Source organism: Euwallacea fornicatus, chromosome 10, assembly GCF_040115645.1.
Source record: "Euwallacea fornicatus isolate EFF26 chromosome 10, ASM4011564v1, whole genome shotgun sequence".
Classification (NCBI taxonomy): domain Eukaryota; kingdom Metazoa; phylum Arthropoda; class Insecta; order Coleoptera; family Curculionidae; genus Euwallacea; species Euwallacea fornicatus.
In genome coordinates this window covers 876132-894630 of record NC_089550.1, presented here as the reverse complement: position 1 = coordinate 894630, position 18499 = coordinate 876132, and the positions used below count along the sequence as shown (strand labels likewise).

Below are 18499 nucleotides of genomic sequence, written 5' to 3'. Positions count from 1 at the left end.
ACTGATAATTTTTCAATGTTATGTTATGATTAAGAATTGACTAAAGACTAAAGTCTAATGAAGTCCTAATAGGCCAATACTTTTGTGAAGCGATATGGTGCAGTTTGAACGACAGCAACTTGCATGAGCTGGCAAATTACCCTTTTCAGAGCATAAGACACACATCAGTAAAGAAGTATGTAAAATGTCAATAGTCAAATGGGTATGACGTGGATTAAAATATGTGGAGATTTCCTGTATGTTCTCCGATAATTTAATTTTACGTTTTGTAATGAATATTTGTTATTTGTGAATTAAAGAATAATTCCAGTCGCCTGGCAAGGTAAGCATAAAAGGAAATAATTAACACATGTTGTAAATATTCAATTATTTGAACTAAAGAGACGTCCGACTTTCATATTGAAATTTAAATTTGGTCAATCTATCGTATCTATAATTTCACCAATTAGTTTGATCCGAATTTTGGGACTTCTGCTTATCTAGATGGCTACTTATGAGGAATATATTCAACAAAATGAAGACCGAGATGGAATTCGACTTACTTGGAATGTGTGGCCCTACAGTCGCATCGAAGCTACCAGGCTGGTCGTCCCTTTAGCTTGCTTATATCAACCCATTAAGGAAAGACCCGATTTACCCCCTATACAATATGATCCAGTGCTCTGCACCAGAAACAATTGTAGAGCTATTTTAAACCCTCTTTGCCAAGTTGACTACCGAGCAAAATTGTGGGTTTGCAATTTTTGTTTTCAGAGGAATCCCGTAAGTTTTATTATGTCAGTACTTATTAGTTATTGATGGAAATGATTTTTAGTTCCCTCCGCAATATGCAGCTATATCTGAACAACATCAGCCTGCGGAGCTGATGCCAATGTTTTCAACTATTGAATATACCATAACTAGAGCTCAAACGATGCCTCCAATCTATCTCTATGTTGTTGATACTTGTATGGATGAAGAGGAGTTAGGAGCCTTAAAAGACTCCTTGCAAATGTCTCTTAGTTTGCTACCTCCCAGTGCCTTAATTGGGCTGATTACTTTTGGGAAGATGGTGCAAGTTCATGAGTTGGGCAAGTTATTTTTTAATATGGGATTCATAGAAAACGAGTCTTTTCTCCCTCATTTGAGGAAAGGAACCAGCATTTTTTCACTTAGAGGGAAAAGGTCTTTTACTTTTACCATATCCCACCCAATATAATGAATCTATACATTTCTGAACTGATTATGCAGCGGCCAGTAGCTTCATAAAAAGCAAAAATAATTTTCTTTTGAACATGAATCACTGGTTAAACCAAACAATTTTCATATTAAAATGTTCTTTCTTGCTTGATCCTTATCAATTTTGTTTACTCTAGTAAAGTTATAAAGAAAGAACCGGTTTTATTGTAATATTCATATTAATAGGAACTGAAGGCATGAGCAAATCCTATGTATTCCGCGGTACTAAGGATTTAACAGCCAAACAGATCCAAGATATGTTAGGAATTGGAAGAATCGCTCCTAATCCTCATCAAGTTGCACAAAACCCTAACATGAGACCGGGTCAACCTGGAGCGCCAATGCAAGCACCCATTCCTCCTGCCAGTAGATTTATCCAACCCGTATGTATTTATACTTCATAAGTAATGTGAGAATGAAAATTGAACAGGCTGTTTTAGGTGGCGAACTGCGAAATGAACCTTACAGATTTGATAGGTGAACTTCAAAGGGATCCATGGCCAGTTCCCCAAGGCAAACGGTTCCTAAGATCTACAGGCGTGGCATTATCCATAGCTATAGGATTGTTAGAATGCACTTATGCTAACACTGGTGCTAGAGTTATGTTATTTGTAGGCGGACCTTGCTCTCAAGGACCGGGTCAAGTTCTGAATGATGATCTTAAGCTGCCAATTAGGTACATCTCAATTACTAATTTTAATAAACTAAGAGAATTGTATTTTAATTTAAAATTTAGATCCCATCATGATATACAAAAAGATAATGCTAAATATATGAAAAAAGCCATAAAACACTATGACGGTTTAGCGATGAGAGCAGCCACCAATGGCCACTGCGTCGATATTTACTCGTGCGCTTTAGACCAGACCGGTCTTATGGAAATGAAACAGTGTTGCAATTCAACTGGGTATGTTCACCATCCTTTCGTAATGATGTAGTACGATATTTATCTCTTTATGGTTTATAGGGGGCATATGGTAATGGGTGACTCATTCAACTCCTCCCTATTTAAGCAAACTTTCCAAAGGGTGTTCTCTAAGGATCAAAATGATGGTAGCCTTAAAATGGCTTTCAATGGAAGTCTAGAAGTCAAGTGTTCTAAAGAATTAAAAGGTTTGTGGTTAACTAATTAAACTTAACGCGTTATATTATTATTTATTTTGTTGTGTTAGTTCAAGGAGCAATAGGCCCGTGTGTTTCGCTGAACGTTAAAAGTTCGCTGGTAGCCGATACCGAAATCGGCATGGGAAATACAGTCCAGTGGAAAATGTGCACCTTCAACCCCAGTACTACTGTAGGATTGTTTTTCGAAGTAGTTAATCAACATTCCGCTCCGATTCCACAAGGCGGGCGAGGTTGCATTCAATTTATAACGCAATATCAAGTAAACGAAAAGCATATATTTAATTGTTATATAAAATTCGTAACTTGAATATTTAGCATGCCAATGGACAAAGAAGAATAAGAGTGGCCACAATAGCACGGAATTGGGCGGACGCTACCGCTAATATTCATCATATCAGTGCAGGTTTTGACCAAGAATGTGCCGCTGTTATAATGGCCAGAATGGCTGTCTATAGAGCAGAAACTGATGAGAGTCCAGATGTGTTGAGATGGGTGGATAGAATGCTTATTCGACTGGTAAATTAGCGGTTTTATTTTCTTACTTAATTTTGCGTAAAACTATCATATTGAGGATGGGGAGGTTAGTTTATGTATTTGCTTCCAGATCTCCAACTATTTTTTATTTCTATCCGCGCTACATTTAATTCATTTTTTATTATTAATAATATGAAAGAATTAATAAACAGGATTTTTGTTACAGTGTCAGAAATTTGGAGAGTACAACAAAGACGATCCTACCTCCTTCCGCCTGGGAGAAAACTTTAGTTTATATCCACAATTCATGTATCACCTTCGAAGGTCACAATTCATACAGGTCTTCAACAATTCTCCAGATGAAACATCATTTTATAGGTAGTAACACTATATTATTTTAATTTTTAATTTTTCCATGAATATTGTAGGCATATGTTAATGAGAGAAGACTTGACTCAATCACTCATTATGATCCAACCAATATTGTATAGCTATAGTTTCAATGGACCTCCAGAACCAGTGCTTTTAGATACAAGTTCCATTCAGCCGGATAGAATATTACTTATGGATACTTTTTTCCAAATTTTAATTTTCCACGGAGAAGTGCGTTTGTTTCATGAAGTTGCCTATAGATTTTAAAATTTTCGTTTTTTTTTTTCATTAGACTATCGCCCAATGGCGAAATCTCAAATACCAAGACATGCCCGAATACGAGAATTTCCGCCAACTATTGCAAGCCCCCGTAGACGATGCGCAGGAAATTTTACAAACACGTTTCCCTATGCCCCGGTACATTGATACGGAGCAAGGCGGATCGCAGGCCCGATTCTTGTTGTCTAAAGTGAATCCAAGCCAGACGCATAACAACATGTATTCGTATGGAGGGGTAAGTGCAATTTTTTTCTAAAGTAAAATTTGATCGTTATTCATTACAGATAAATTTTATTTTGCATGATGTGTGTTTTAGTAATTGACTGATTTTCGTTTTTGTTTCATGTATTCTGTTCCTACTTTTAGCCCATCATGACAAGCCAGAATGGGGTAATTTTATATATGTTTTAATGGTTTTTGTTTTGCGGGAATTTCAGTTTTCTCCATATTGTTTATGGTGGTAGTGGTGGTGGTATATGAGGAGTTTTTTTATTTATCGTTAAGTTAGCAAAAATATGCTAAGAGTTAACGTTTTCATGCTTTATTAACATATTAGTTACACCATATACGTGGATATAAATTTGCCTCCAACAAAGTTGCATTTATAGGACACTGGGGCCCCAGTACTAACAGACGATGTTTCCCTCCAAGTTTTCATGGACCACTTGAAGAAGCTTGCAGTGTCTTCGACGGCCTAAGCAGAATATCTATCGTGGACCTCCATGATTATAATTCGTTACAAGGTTGCCACGATTAATTAAATATTTGGGTTTCAATATTGTGGTTATGCACCTTTTCTACCATTCTGTGTAAACAAATAGTAATTCCAAAGCCGTGTTTAAATTAAAAGAAATTTTATTTACCAATCTCGTCGCAGGTATGGACCTGGACTACGAAAGTCTTGGAACACCTTAATGTTTTGACATATTCTCTGGTTGGAAACGTCTTATATTTGTTATTTATTTAATTTAAGAGGATATTATAAAATCATTGCAAATACACATATAGCATTATATTCGTAAACAGAAAGAAAATTATTATTATATCTAGTAATAATAGGATTTATGTTTAATTTGCAAGAGGAAAGGTATCCTTTTTTTGCCACTTTCCAAGCGTAGAACGTCAATATCGAAGCGGGTGGGACACTTGTCTTGGAAAATGCCTCAAATCTATCGTCTCGATGCGCTCCATAACTGCGCAAACCATTTCACAAAAGATTCTCTGGCTATACAATTTAATTAGTTTCGTATAAGTCAGAAACAAAAATTATAAAATTAACGGAGAATAATGTGCCACTGCGGAATTAGAAAAAAATACTTATGGCTATTGTTCATGTTTTTTTATCGTTGTTTAAATTTACAGGCGAACATGTATTATTCAGCCGTTAAAGTTAAATTTTTAACAGACCGAGACAAAATGTTAAAGTTGGGAGTGGCGCTTTGTCTTTACTGCATACTGATCTATATTAATTGCAAATATTAAGTATTTAACATCGTTTAAAATTTTAGTTCAGTATTCAATTAACGAAAAACATCAGACTTCTTTTCCGAACGAGTTCTCTTTATAACAGGTAAAGTTTTTTTTAGTCAGCCGGGGCCTGTTTGCATAAAAAAACTACTGCGTCGAATTCGCCACTTTTCCCTTATTTTACCAAATGTAGCAAAACATCGCATGTGACTCCCTATCGCGTATCGATTGAAAGATCCATCAGCTGTACCTTAACAAAGGGCAGGTCGTACCGTTATCACTTCGTAGATGATTCAGTCGAGTGTTGGCGTCCGGACGAGCGAGACGTGCGTCATTCGCGCTGCATTACCAATCGGGATTTCCTTTGTTCTAAAGACTTGTGAGGTACGCCGATAGTATATTCGTGACTTAATGGGTAAAAGCGGGGGAAGTTTAACTGTCGTTTCGTGAGTGAAAGTGCTTATCTGCCGAAGATTTGACAAGAGACGAAGGAGTTTTCAAATTAACGTCAGCTTGCGGCAGACCCAAAATTTTAGTCGTTCATACAGAGGGTAATGAAAATACAAACATTTATTTATAAACCACACGCCAATTAGTAACCTTTAGTTCCAAAATTAGTGAAAATTCATAAAAACTCAGCAGTTATTTCGAAATCACGGTATTAATTCGGGAACTTTGACGTCCTGCAGGGGTGAGACGCCTCATTTTTGGTCAAGCATTGCGGTCATTTCAGAGGCACTATGTGGATGCAGCATCCCGGAGAAATTTACTTTATAAAATTAAGTTTACCTCCATTTTTGACGCGTTACTGTTAGAAAACTAGAATCTTAATACTAGAAAGTATATGTCCCATTTGGCAATAATACTCAACATTTTTTAACTTGAAAGAAATTAACAGACATTACGTGAAATCTTTTATAATTTATTTACATAATATATTATTTATTCTTCCTGACCTAAGTTTGATACCAGTAATATGCGAATTACAGAAATGGAAAAACGTAAAAATAACTATAAAATTAAATGCTTTAAATAGGTATCTTCTTTCGCATTTCCAAGAAGTGACTAGTGAATGATTTCATAAAAACCATATTTGTATTAACTTAACATATCTATAAAACATTAAAAAATCTTACAGAAGAAAAATTAGACCTGAAATTGTAACTGCACTGCAATTTACTGTACAACTGAAAACAATTTGTCGAAATACGACATTCAATTGAGAAACCTAATACTCATTTTTTGTTCAACATCAGTCCTATGTAAGGCTTTACAGAATTCATTGAAAGAAATCATTTGATCTCCGTCCTCATCAGCCTCCAAAATGGTGCGTTCCGCGATGCTCGTCAGCTGTTCTTCACTAATGTTAGCTCCAACCATCATGTGAAGAATGGCCAAAAGCTCGTCTTTAGAGATCAAATTGTCATTATCCAGATCGTAAAGTTTAAAAGCAACTGCAACATTAAATTTAACTTTTCAGCTGAAGATTTAAACTTGATTTCTGCGACTAATTTTATTTTAGTCAATACTTACATTTCAATTTTTCTTCCCTAGAATTCAGTCTGTTTTCCTTATTTTTCTTAACAGGTCTGAAATGAGCTAGAACTTGCATGAACTGCCGGAAATTGACCCTATCTGTACATTCGTCTCCTTGGAAAAATGCGTACACTATCCTTTCTCCCAGAGGATTGATGGCTAATTCTGGAATTCTCAGGAAGTCATCTCTTGAAAGAGTTCCACAGTCGTTTCTATCCAATGCAGTGAAGCGGGAATAGAGACGTTCTATTTGATTTGGAGTGACTGGAGCAGAAGAGCGAGGCAAAGATAAGTATGGAATAGGACATTTACGGTAAGGTTATATCTTGGATCACTTGAATTGTACGTTCATATGCAGAGGTATAGAACATTCTTAACCCAGATTTTTCTAACAAAATACTTACATCCCGTTTCTTGTTGAATCTGTGCAATTTCTTCCTCCCTCAGCAATAAAGAAGCCCTGTTCCCCATTGTTATTTCAATATCGATTATATACGATCTCACTATTAACTCGAAAGTAGCAACTCAGAATAATGAAGGTGGGTACCTTTATTATCGAGCCAAAATATTAAACTTTGAACTTTTAATTGCGAACTTTGAGTTTTTCATGAAAACACGAACAGAAAAAAACTGTAGTAATGCTCGGCCAGAGCCACTTCATTATTCGTTAAATCAGCTGATGCAGATATGTCGTTCCTTCCCAATTTGATCGATCAACGTTGCCACATCGTATCCAAGGACGCATTCTCCATCCTTGTCGGGCGAACCAATTGAAATCGTTCTGGAGAACCGGTTTATTTGCCGAAAACTGGATAAACTCGGCGTCAGGGTAAAATCAAAATTACCTCGAATTTCAATCGTCAGAGAGGATGCACAGTCGCGCGGGTTCTTTGATGCAGCCCTATAATTAGTATCACACTCGTTAGGTCTGGTTGGACGCTTTCGGTCTAAATTCAATATTCAATATTGCAGGTTTCGGAATTAAATTTCAACGACTGTGCTTAAAAGCAATTATTTAATAGTCAACTTATTTTATTCTATTTAACTACAAGGATGTAAAGCTTTTACAATATATCTACATACAAAAAAGGTTCAAAGTTTAACATAAGTTTGAAAAATATTTAGAAACGATGGTAACCATGATTTCTAAGTATTCGCATAGATTATGTTAGAACTTTGGTTCTATTTGTATAAATCATAAATATAAATAAAATTAGAAAACAAAAACGACAAAAAATATGAGGTCTACAATATCTTGTGCATCCAGAGTGTCTTTTTTACATTTGCTGATTATTGCGATTTCCTAAGCAGTGAGAGCTGCGAAATAGTTTTAACGACTTTTTCTCATTCGACCATCTTTATCATTCTCACTGTTGCGGATATAGTTAATAGTCAGCAAATTTAAATAAGGCACCCTGTGTAGAAAAAATTGTTCTTATAATCGATTTCGTTAGTTTTTCATGACCGTAGAGGGCATAAATAAAGCTGCTTTGTACTAAAAAATTAAAACAAAAACTAATTATTCTCATAGATCATTCAAAGCCACAAGTACATTGAGTTAATTTTGAAATAAATAAATCCTTGAGCAATTTTAAATTCGTGTTCACTTCATTACCTTTGGAGATCACATATCTGAATGCACATTAAATAGATAATGGGATTTCCTAGAAAACTAAATCCATTTTAAAAATCTCGTTCAAGTTTGACAAGATATACTTCTATCCCCTAATTTGGTTGAGCTTGGATCTTTTTCCGAGTAGGAACGGTTATACCTAATTAAACCCGGTTTAATAAGAATATTTCATTAGTGGTAAATGAAATCTTACCTCAAATGACTCTTCACTAAATGTCCACTTGCCAGGGCTGCCATTAACGACAATTCCCCTGCTAAAACAGCACCACAAATAATTCTCGCTAGTTGTTTTGCGTTATCACCTGGATTTTCCATATGTGGTCCTTTCACCCCTAACATTTCAAGACATGCTGTTTGAGCCGGAAGAATAGTGCCTAAGGAAATAAGTATTTTTGCATTAATTTCACAGCTGTTATTCAAATCTTGAGCTACGTCCAGTGACTAAGTTTGAAAAAATAAATTTGTTTGTAAATCGCTCGACGTATTGTCTACTAACCTCCTCCAACGGTACCAATTTCAACGCTGGGCATGGTACAAGAGATTAATAAATCATCTCCCTTCTCTCCACACGGTTCCATTATTGTAATGCAATTACTACTAGCTACGTTTTGAGCTGCATCTTGACCAGTCGCTATATAGATAGCTGTTACGATGTTAGCAGCATGCGCATTGAATCCCCCTGGAAAGACAATTGTGTGAAAAAATATATAGAGGAACAATATAATAGTATGACTAAAATTGAATGTGAGAGTGCAGGTGTCAACCCTGATTCACAAAAATTTAAAATAAGCTTAGCGCTTTTGAGTTTTTATTACACTCTAGACTTAGAAGTTCAACAAGATTACTTACCAACTGAGCCTGCCACAGCAGATCCCACCATATTTTTTGATATATTTAAATCTACGAGCGAATGGGTGTTTGTTTTCAACACTGTGTGCACAATATTTGCAGGTATAATGGCCTCGCACACTACAGACTTTCCTCTGCCTTCAATCCAATTAATTGCAGCCGGCTTCTTGTCGGAGCACACATTACCGCTCAAACTTATTATTTCCATTTCTTTGAATATCGATTGAATGTAAATCAATGCTTTTTCAGACCCTAAAATAAATTTAAATACATGAATTTAGAAAAATCGTGTAACTTTATTGTTCAGTGTGCGTAAAGGTACTACAGAAGAAATTTAATCACACACTGAATTTTTTCCATACCTTTAGAGATCATATTCATTCCCATAGCATCTCCAGTCTCCGCAATAAATCGAATAAATAAATATCGCCCGGCTATATGAGTGGATAATTTAGACAATCTCGCAAACCTACTCGTTGAGTCGAATTGATCTTTAACTTTGGCGAAGTATTCGGGAGTTTTGAGCCAAACAATTACTTCACTCGCTTTCGTAACTGATGGAAAACGTACTACTGGTCCCCTCGTCATTCCATCGGCAACTATTCTGGATTTGACGCCGGTTTTCTCGATTGCTCGACAACCTAAAAAAAAAGGAAAAATAAATTTAATACAATGTTAAAAATTTTAGTTGCGAGTTTTTCAATACGAAGATAAATGTTACGCTCTTGTGGAGTAGTTTATAAGAACGGTCCATCTCATCCTTTTATAAACGTCAGCAGTGACATCTACCAATATAATAACTATCATTTCTGTCAAAAATCGGTTTATTATTTGAGAAAAATTTTTATGCCCGCTTTTTAGTTTTTCTGGAATATATTTGTTGTACAGAAAAAACTGAAACAAATATACTCTGCCCAATTTCTCAATAAACATTTTAAAATGACGACATCAGAACAAATTGGTTTAAACAAAACATGGGAATTATCACTGTACGAATTGCACAGAACCCCTCAGGAAGTCATAACCGACAATACCGAAATCGCAGTGTCTCCTCGGAGTCTCCACAGTGAATTAATGTGTCCAATTTGCTTGGATATGCTAAAGAAAACGATGACAACAAAAGAATGCCTTCACAGGTTTTGTTCAGAATGCATAATAACAGCACTGCGTTCAGGAAATAAAGAGTGTCCCACTTGCCGGAAGAAGCTGGTTTCGAAAAGGTCGTTACGTGCCGATCCCAATTTTGACCTGTTGATTTCCAAAATATATCCGAGCCGAGATGAATATGAGGCTCACCAAGAAAAAGTATTGGCAAAATTAAATAAAGTTCATTCCCGAGAAGCATTTGTGCAATCTATTAATGAAGGCATTAAGTTACAATCACAAAATAGGGCTCCACGTGGCCGAAAACCAAATGAAACAGTCACAAGTGAACAGCAGGGAGATAATTCTACACCACCTGCAAGCGAAAATCCAGCAATTCCTGCAACTAATACATCAGCTGTTAATTTACAAACTGCAGCGCCAAGCAGTCCTGCACCATCTGGACGAAGTACACCATGTGACCCCCCAAGTCCAGTTTCTTCCAGTGTGAGTTCAATTAAAAGGCGTCCAAAAAGTGCTATGACTTCTGAAAGAAGTGAAGAGAGTGATTCTACTGCGCAAACAGAACAAACTGATACAGATGGGGAAGGGCCCTCTGAACCACATACACTAAATGAAATTGAATTGGTTTTTAAACCACACCCGACAGAAATGTCGGGAGATAATCCTTTAGTGAAAGCTTTGAAGGAAAATTCCATCAGGTACATTAAAACTACTGCAAATGCAACAGTTGACCACCTACACAAATACCTTGCAATGAGATTAACTTTGGATTTGGATTCACAGCTGTCGGCGAGCCACAGTTTATTAAACTTTTGCATTTACATTTCTCCAAGCACTGGGCAATATGTACAGCTAAATGGAAATCAAACTCTAGGGCAGGTAAATGATAAATATTGGAAAGAAAATAAGCCACTTGAAATGTATTATTCGTGGAAGAAGACATAGGGATCTCGTAGGGGGTCTGAAGCTAAACCCCCTGTGTAGCGCTTTAAATAATTTGTGTTGTGTGGCATATAGCATATTACAATATGTGGTACTGTGTATTTGTAATATAATTATAATATTAATAATATTAATAAATAGGATAAAAATCAAAGGGCTTTAGTCTGTTTTTCACCACGATTTTATCTAATTTTTAATATGCAGTATGTCCTTTAGAAATTGTGATCAGAATTCCAACATTTGAAAATAGAGTCTATGAATGGTATATAGGTATATGGTTATATAGTCTATTTTTAATAAATAACAAATAACGTCATTCTTCAATATGTAACTTAGTGCTGTAATTTTTGTGATTGAAAAAACTAAGAAAATACTATGAAGCTAATGAGGGAAAAAAAATTCTTTAAAAAAAGTGGCATGGAAACATGCAAAAAATGAATGATTATAGCTAATTGTGCCTCAACCACGAAAAAAATTATACCACGGGATTTTATGGCAAAAACTATTATATCTCAGTTTTACTTTCTCAATATCTTGTTGAATAAATGAAATATTGAGTGTTCCCAAAATGGAGAGTTTTTTTAACACTATATCTATGAAACCAAGAAGGTCCTAGCTTCTCTGGCACTGTTTACTTTTGCTTTATAAAAGTCTAGCACAATGCTGCAAAACAAAATGGCTCTAACTTCTATAACAAACGAGATACCCCATAAAGCCATAAAATTTGAGACACCCAATACATAAGTCAATTATGCGTTAAACATTAAAGTCGTCACAGCCCATTCAGTTCTAAATTAATTGACATATTAACTTGCAATTTGGAAGTATGGATTTAGTAGCCTTAAGTAGGGTAGAAAAATACTGAGATATCATATAACATATCATTTCTTTTAACAATGAGTTAAAACCAATCAGTATATTAACTGAGAATAAGCCTTGAACTTACCTCTATTTGTGCTTGCAACCAGGCATCCTTCTGTTGTAGCCATTGGGATATAATAAAACTTATCATCTAAAAGTAGGGGTCCTGCGACTCCCAATGGCACTGGAACATATCCTAAAACATTTTCACAGCAGGAACCCATTACCTTGGTATAGTCGTAATTTTTATAAGGCATATTAAGGAAGACAAAGGGAAGTTTTAATTGATTAGCAACAATCTTTCTCCTAACTTTTACACCTCTTTCGGGATTTTGTACTGCTTTTTCAAGGTTATATGCTGGGATATGCTTGGTATCTACTAACATTATGATCTCTTTGTCTGATAAATGTGCAGCTCCACCTTCTGTTCTGTAAATTTCAAGACAATTTTGAAGACTTCGAGACACATCTGTATCTTTATCATTAACATCTTCTTCATATTCGAGTATTTCACCTTGAACATTCTCAGTTTGAGATTCTACATTGATTGAAGTTGTTCTGATATGTTGTTTGCTTTGAATGTCCTTCTTGATTTCTAATAAAAGATCTTGCTCTAATTGGTCTTTCAAGTGTTCCTTAGGCTCAAAGAAAATAAATTTAATCATCAGGGTCACTAGTAAAATGAGGATGACTATGTGGTCAGCTCCAAGTACAAATTGCTTCATTATTAAGCCATATAAAGAGGTGTCTTCAGAACAGTTTACTTTATTTTCAAAACCTTTTTCTGAGGTTTTGAATTCATCTTCGTTCATCAACCAGCGGCTGTGTAAATGAACTGCTAAGAGGCCAAATGACATTATTAATTTCACGCGCTGTAATGCTGGGTTTGATTTGTCATTTTCTTCAAGAAGCTTTTTTCTAACTAGCTGTTGCTTCTCACCATAAAAATTTGAAATCTTTGCTAACTCGAGCATCAGACTTAAACATGCTGGGTAGAAGGTCATAAATATCACATAATTTACTATTGCCGATAAACATGCAAAATATGAAAGCATCTCCAATCTCCTTACTCCTGACAGAGTGCCTACTCCTATCACTAAAGTCTCAACTAGAGTGTCTAAGGTTAAAGTTGGGCCCAAAATTGAGACTCCTCTGGCTATTTGTTTGCTTATATCTTCAGTGCTTGAGGCAGTTAATGCAAATTGTGCTAATGTTGCTGCTTTGGATAAATCAATCAGCAGTAAGAAAAAGAAGAGCGCATCTTTGAGATCAACCAGATCAATGTGCAAGAAATTGAGAAGCGTTGATGTGAAAACGAAACTTGAAAATACCATAAAGAGCCCGGCAATACCAAGAATGTACTTTGAGCCCAAGGTTTGTAAATTTCTAAATTGATGGTAGCTGTAGAGGATTGCCAGACAACGGATAAGAGTCATGACAACCATGTCAGCTGCATGGAACTGTTCTTCTAAGCAACCAACGCAATGAGTCGGCTTATTTGATACTGGGATTACCTGTCTGTCTACTGTTAAGAAACATGATGTAAGAGCGATTACAGCCACTATAACTTCCCAAGGATGTGTAGCACACACTTCACCACATATACGGAAAAACTTTGACATATTCTTTGTTTAAATTTTACTTTAAATCTTCAAATATAAATATCATTCGTTATCCTCCTCGACTCTTCCGACAAGATTGGAGGTCGATTACATAAAGATGTTTAGATGTTTAACAGCTACAGATTTCACGTAATATGCATAGTATGATTTCACAATTGCTCTCGCTAGTGCTTTCCCTTTCAATTCGTGATTAGCACTCACGCACGAAAGTACGAATACAGGAATGGGACGAATGAAAAATCCGTATTTAAATTCAAGCATTGTTAATTTTTGAACTTGAGTAACCTAATCAGCTGTAGCAGCTGTCATCTGCACCTCTGAGTGTCAAAGACAGCTATTATGGTTTTTTCACAATTTTAATTGATAGGAAGTTGGCCAACTTCAGAGCACTCTTAACGACACCGCGTGTGTGTGTGTACGTCGTTATGAAATTATTTAAATTTATAAAATTTTAAAATTGGATTGGTATTAACTACCTGTGTAAATAATCTACTCTCACGATCACAACACAATTACAATTACAATCCTTTGAGATCCTCACGATCTTGTACATTCAGTACGCAGAAAACCCTAATAATTCAGTTACACTTGGTGTATTGTTTCGGAACATGTCCTTTCTAAATTTTAGAAAATGTAGTTATTTAAGCTTATCTTCTCGTTTATTTACAGTGTACATTTAGTCCTATATAGGTCCAGTTTACCTTTATTCCTCCCTCTTTCAATTTTCAAAAATTTCTTATTTTCTACTCTACATATATCGGCAAATTTAAATACTCGCAATACATGTATACCAGTGTTTCTTCTTGCATATTTGATAGTATCTACAGCTTTTTTACTGTAGAGAATAAGCTAAAAACATAAATTATCACAAGGAAGGGTTAAATTGAAAGTATTGAAAATGGCTCATGTGGCAGTAAATGCAGAACACTTTACTGAGGACGAAGACAGTGCCATAGAAGAAGAGGAAAATGAAGAAATGGAAAGGGTACTAAAACATATAGAAACAACCAACTAGAACTAAAAGCTTTGAATATGGGGCTTGTTTGAACTCCTCAGAAAACCGTTTTGGACCAGTTGAAGAATCCTTCTGGAGAAATGAATCGCTTAATTTAAGTTCAACTCAACAATATGACTTGCCCAGAAGGATTCCTCATCTCTTCTTTCGTGGTTTTGTAACCTCCAAAACTACATTGTGAATGTGTAGTCATTAAGTTTATTTTAGGTTATTTAATTTCTTGCACATGAAACATGTTGAATGAATTAAAGAACAATTTTTAAACACATATATCAATTTTCTTATGTAAATACTTAATTTAAACCACATTTCTCCCTCTTTGCAGAAAAAGATCCGTGAAAACCTTTCCACTTTGAGTTTTGAGGAACTCCTAAAATTAAAGGAAAAAGTGGGTTCAAAAGTATACAATGCCACAATTTATGGAACTGAGCAACCAAAGAACCCCAAGAGCCAGCCCATTTTGAAAAGAGAAAATAAGAATAGGCCTAGAGAAATTAGTTCAAAAATTAGACCTAAACTGATTAAGGCCATTTTAGCGAAAGGTAATCAGTGTTACTATTTTAATATTTTTTCCTTCTAGACCCCTGGTGACTCAGAGCAGTTTCTTAGATTTCCATACAGGTTTAACTTTTAATAAATATACAATTGAAGCAGCTATGTGTTTTATTTCTGCAGATGCTTCTTCAACTTCGAAAATAAAGCGGAATGTGCCCAGGGATCCCAGGTTTGACCCTTCTATTGGGGAATTTGATAAAAGGAGGTTCACAGAAAATTATAAATTTGTCACTGAGATGAGGCAAAATGAAAAAGCTGAATTGCAGAAAGAGTTTTCTGAATGTTCAGATCCTCAACGAAGAAAAACAATAAAATTGCTTATTCAGAGATTTGTGAGCAGTTTGACTGGTTCTGGCTAGGCATTATGTAGATTTTTTTGGTATTTTAGGAAAATCAGACACGGGAAGAAGAAAAAACCAATAAAACCAGGCAGAAAGAACAACTAGAAAAACAAGAAATTAGAGAGAGAATTAAACAAGGCAAAAAGCCCCTGTATAAGAAGAAATGTAAGTTAAACAGCATATACTTATTAGCTATGTTAACTCACCAATTTCTGAAAGAGTGAGCTATTTGCATGTTTTGAACTAAAAAGAATGTCATTGTATATTTAGCATGATTTAAATTGTGCTTAACTAGAGCTCCTGAATCGATCTAATAAGAGAAGAAATTAAAATATAATTAGATGCTTAGCTTTATAATTTGCTCACTAATTTATATTTGGTTACAGCTGTTAAAAGAATAGAGAACTTAGTGGAGAAGTATGAAGAATTGAAGAGGACAAACAGGCTGGAGAAACATATACAAAAGAGAGCCAAGAAGTTAAAGATAAAAGATAAGAAAGTCATGGAGAAAATTAAACAATAAAAATATATTTTTAAAGCAACATTTTTTTTTATTTCATTTTAGTGAGTTGTATCCTATTTTATAACCTTGTTGGTACATGAGCCAATTAAACCTTATATAACTGAGATTGCTTTAATGAGTTCTAGTGATGGCAATAAATGAAAACAGAATGTTCTAAAAAAAATTAAATTAGCTATATTACGTCCTCTAAATAAAAATTCAAACTAATTTTTCCATCCAGAGTCTCACTTTGATGATAAAATCTCTTTAGCAAAAACCACAAATATTTTGTATAAACATAAATGGAGTTTTTATCATTGTTTATGAACCCAAGGTGTTTTACTCACTGTAAAAAAGATACCTGTGCTAGGCACAAATCGTTGACCTTGTCCGTAACAACGTATCATTTCCTATTCGACCACGTTTAGCAAAACTGTGGCGTAGAGGTGCCGTTTAATTCAACGAATAACAATCACCAATCGCAAGTGCAAACTCTTATAGAATGGAAAATGCGAGTAGCCGTCATTTCAAGAGAGTCCAGTTACATACTGTTGTTACTCTGTTGATTACGCGTACATTGGGAGAGTCAATCCGAATCTTCAATCGCACAGAGAATAATCTTTTTTGAAAAGCATCTATACCGGGCGGTACTAAATAAAAGGGACAAGCTAATATCTTGAAACTACTTCTACAAAAAAGATTGTTCGTACAAAGTCTCTTTTATTTTCGGGGGCTCAGCTTCTCATGCAGTCAACTTCGTTTTTTTCAAATGGCACATCCATTTTTTTATTTTTTTTTAATTCAAATGTTGACAGTAAAAAGGTTTTTTACTTGAAACATTTTTTGCTGAAAATGATTAAATTCATGATAAAATCATATACAAAATAAACTTTTACGTCGTACACAGGCAGGTTCATATAGGGGCACAGGATAGATATTTCGATTGTGTTGTACATTTCAATTCAATTCTCTTTGTCAAGTGGCTCGGACCTAATTGAAGCGAATACAACGCAAATTTGGGAGATACTTATGCACACCATTCTTTCGATTTGTGGCTTCGCATTTATGTATGTGAACCAGGCATGTTTAGTCTTTTTGTGCGTTATTCATTATAATTTCACGTACACTTTCCACTTTTATCCATTGTTATTTTCAAATAGTGGAATGTTAATGCGACTGCGATAACAAATGCAAAAATATTCAACGTGATTTCTATAAATAACTGGAAGCAATCTGGAGCCTCTAAAAAGTTATTGTCATTCTAATTCAGTAATGAATTCAGCGTATACGGTCCAAATCGCGTGACTTTTTCACGTCACAAAACATAATAATTGAGAATCGCTTACGTAAAATGACAAGTTACAAAAATTTAATACGCTAAAAATGGATAAAGATACATTTTGAATGTCTAAATATCTATTTTTTTGATATTTTATTGGTTTAAATTGCTGTTTAAAACCGTTGCATTTTTTTAAAATCAACTTTGGCGATGAAAATTAAAATTTTAATAACACATCGCACCAATATCTGACAAGTTCCTGCTACACCTCAACTTTAAAAAGATGTGGCATCACTGTCGATATGAAGTCTGTGACATGCACAAGTCGTTACGTGATTGTTTTGTTTGAAGAAGTTACGTGATTTGAACCATAGGTAGATACCATGGGCCCCACTTACGTGGGCAATAGTGCAAAAAATGAACCAGAGTGGATTAGCGACCCTTTTCAAATTGCCGGGCATCGTAACATCTGGTATATTAGACGCTTAATAAGTGCTTAAAGCACAAAAAGTCCATTCTAAAATTGCACCCTTTCAATCTGCACTTTTATTTCAACGCTAGTTGGTCTTGTGAGTAAAAACCGAGTAAGCAAGGATATATTAAAATGCATTGCGGATACACTATCGGTGTCTGCCGAAATGTAAAGGAAGTGGATAGGCGTTGTTGGAAGTAAAATAGTTACGCCTAGTGAGAAGTCAATTTGTGGGTACTAATCCGACAATTCCGCGCTTTAAACCGTTTCAATTAACGCTTTTTTGAGCTAAAGTAGTAATAAAAAATTTAATAAAATTGTTTTTCGTTTTTGTCCCTTCTACAACATGTTGTCACCATCCCAATGTGAAAATCGACGTTCAAGATATCGATACCAACCAAAAGCTTTTTTTAATGCGGACCTAGATGTTTGTCGTTGTCGAATGTTAAAAATGAAGTAGAAACATTTTTCAAAAATTTCAGCTTTTTTCGAGTACCTCGGAAAGCCATCAGCCTTTTTTCTATTTCGAAATGGGACATTTGTGACCTTCAAACTTCACAACTCCGTCCCGATTTAGCCGAACTCGTCTGTTATGCGGTTACCGGCATTCTCATGGTTGAGCCCCAGAAACGGGCCCCTTTATAAGTTACAGTTACGATTATTGAATCAAATCTCTGTAAATAGTGCACTGCGCTTTGTCATAACTATATAGCAGTTAGGCAGTTATGAGAGTCGAGCGTTGAAGGCAGAGTCTCATAGTTTCATATCCTGCATAGGCAGCGATATTTGAATGGTCAAAGCCTTTCTATTTTTTGATTGAATTCGCCCAATATCACGACGTTTATGGCTT

General features: G+C 35.3%; 5 protein-coding genes across 8 annotated transcripts; 3 read left to right on the top strand and 2 right to left on the bottom strand.

Moving 5' to 3' along the window:
- The first annotated feature begins 38 nt into the window (after positions 1-38).
- On the top strand, positions 39-4527 carry Sec23 (transport protein Sec23). Of its 3 annotated transcripts, none has more exons than XM_066286369.1 (14): positions 39-322; positions 450-762; positions 815-1070; positions 1405-1601; positions 1659-1894; positions 1955-2125; positions 2186-2331; positions 2391-2602; positions 2659-2859; positions 3044-3195; positions 3246-3420; positions 3482-3703; positions 3835-3858; positions 4077-4527. In XM_066286369.1, the coding sequence occupies exons 2-14, from the start codon at positions 484-486 to the stop codon at positions 4164-4166; spliced, it is 2361 nt and encodes a 786-aa protein (XP_066142466.1). In that variant the 5' UTR covers positions 39-322; positions 450-483; the 3' UTR covers positions 4167-4527. The 3 variants fall into 3 exon arrangements, with proteins under 3 accessions (XP_066142466.1, XP_066142465.1, XP_066142468.1); XM_066286368.1 differs by having other exon boundaries at positions 41-322; positions 484-762; XM_066286371.1 differs by lacking the exon at positions 3835-3858 and having other exon boundaries at positions 43-322; positions 484-762.
- A 1309-nt stretch (positions 4528-5836) lies between these two features.
- On the bottom strand, positions 5837-7155 carry elm (calcineurin like EF-hand protein 1 elm). The gene is made up of 3 exons (XM_066286436.1): positions 6876-7155; positions 6469-6735; positions 5837-6389 (listed from the first exon to the last, which is right to left on the bottom strand). Exons 1-3 carry the CDS (start codon positions 6940-6942, stop codon positions 6151-6153), a joined length of 573 nt encoding a protein of 190 aa, XP_066142533.1. The 5' UTR covers positions 6943-7155; the 3' UTR covers positions 5837-6150.
- Positions 7156-7467: 312 nt separating this feature from the next.
- LOC136341411 (3-hydroxy-3-methylglutaryl-coenzyme A reductase-like) lies at positions 7468-13809 on the bottom strand. 2 transcript variants are annotated; one of them, XR_010732497.1, is made up of 7 exons: positions 11949-13809; positions 9316-9594; positions 8954-9205; positions 8601-8783; positions 8298-8478; positions 8087-8243; positions 7468-7966 (listed from the first exon to the last, which is right to left on the bottom strand). XR_010732497.1 is itself a non-coding variant. In XM_066286367.1 (6 exons), the coding sequence occupies exons 1-6, from the start codon at positions 13483-13485 to the stop codon at positions 8168-8170; spliced, it is 2508 nt and encodes an 835-aa protein (XP_066142464.1). In that variant the 5' UTR covers positions 13486-13809; the 3' UTR covers positions 7468-8167. The 2 variants fall into 2 exon arrangements, 1 of the variants encoding a protein (XP_066142464.1); XM_066286367.1 differs by having other exon boundaries at positions 7468-8243.
- Positions 9748-11156, top strand: Sce (E3 ubiquitin-protein ligase Sce). The gene has a single exon (XM_066286403.1). It carries the CDS (start codon positions 9893-9895, stop codon positions 11003-11005), a length of 1113 nt encoding a protein of 370 aa, XP_066142500.1. The 5' UTR covers positions 9748-9892; the 3' UTR covers positions 11006-11156.
- A 261-nt stretch (positions 13810-14070) lies between the features above and the next one.
- LOC136341434 (ribosomal RNA processing protein 36 homolog) lies at positions 14071-15938 on the top strand. The gene is made up of 5 exons (XM_066286427.1): positions 14071-14470; positions 14826-15042; positions 15176-15387; positions 15444-15561; positions 15783-15938. Exons 1-5 carry the CDS (start codon positions 14384-14386, stop codon positions 15917-15919), a joined length of 771 nt encoding a protein of 256 aa, XP_066142524.1. The 5' UTR covers positions 14071-14383; the 3' UTR covers positions 15920-15938.
- The last annotated feature ends 2561 nt before the right edge of the window (positions 15939-18499 follow it).

Excerpts from the sequence above, each read along its gene's own strand:
- Sec23 (XM_066286369.1), top strand. The coding sequence starts at position 484 with ATGGCTACTTATGAGGAATATATTCAACAAAATGAAGACCGAGATGGA. Across the intron at positions 1,895-1,954 it reads GATCTTAAGCTGCCAATTAG|ATCCCATCATGATATACAAA; the intron begins GTACATCTCAAT and ends TTTAAAATTTAG. Across the intron at positions 2,332-2,390 it reads GTGTTCTAAAGAATTAAAAG|TTCAAGGAGCAATAGGCCCG; the intron begins GTTTGTGGTTAA and ends TTGTTGTGTTAG.
- Sce (XM_066286403.1), top strand. The coding sequence starts at position 9,893 with ATGACGACATCAGAACAAATTGGTTTAAACAAAACATGGGAATTATCA.
- LOC136341434 (XM_066286427.1), top strand. The coding sequence starts at position 14,384 with ATGGCTCATGTGGCAGTAAATGCAGAACACTTTACTGAGGACGAAGAC. Across the intron at positions 14,471-14,825 it reads AAAATGAAGAAATGGAAAGG|AAAAAGATCCGTGAAAACCT; the intron begins GTACTAAAACAT and ends CCCTCTTTGCAG. Across the intron at positions 15,388-15,443 it reads AATTGCTTATTCAGAGATTT|GAAAATCAGACACGGGAAGA; the intron begins GTGAGCAGTTTG and ends TTGGTATTTTAG.
- elm (XM_066286436.1), bottom strand. The coding sequence starts at position 6,942 with ATGGGGAACAGGGCTTCTTTATTGCTGAGGGAGGAAGAAATTGCACAG. Across the intron at positions 6,736-6,875 it reads GATTCAACAAGAAACGGGAT|TCACTCCAAATCAAATAGAA; the intron begins GTAAGTATTTTG and ends CTTCTGCTCCAG. Across the intron at positions 6,390-6,468 it reads TAGGGAAGAAAAATTGAAAT|TTGCTTTTAAACTTTACGAT; the intron begins GTAAGTATTGAC and ends TTAATGTTGCAG.
- LOC136341411 (XM_066286367.1), bottom strand. The coding sequence starts at position 13,485 with ATGTCAAAGTTTTTCCGTATATGTGGTGAAGTGTGTGCTACACATCCT. Across the intron at positions 9,595-11,948 it reads GGTTGCAAGCACAAATAGAG|GTTGTCGAGCAATCGAGAAA; the intron begins GTAAGTTCAAGG and ends CTTTTTTTTTAG. Across the intron at positions 8,479-8,600 it reads AATTGGTACCGTTGGAGGAG|GCACTATTCTTCCGGCTCAA; the intron begins GTTAGTAGACAA and ends TTATTTCCTTAG.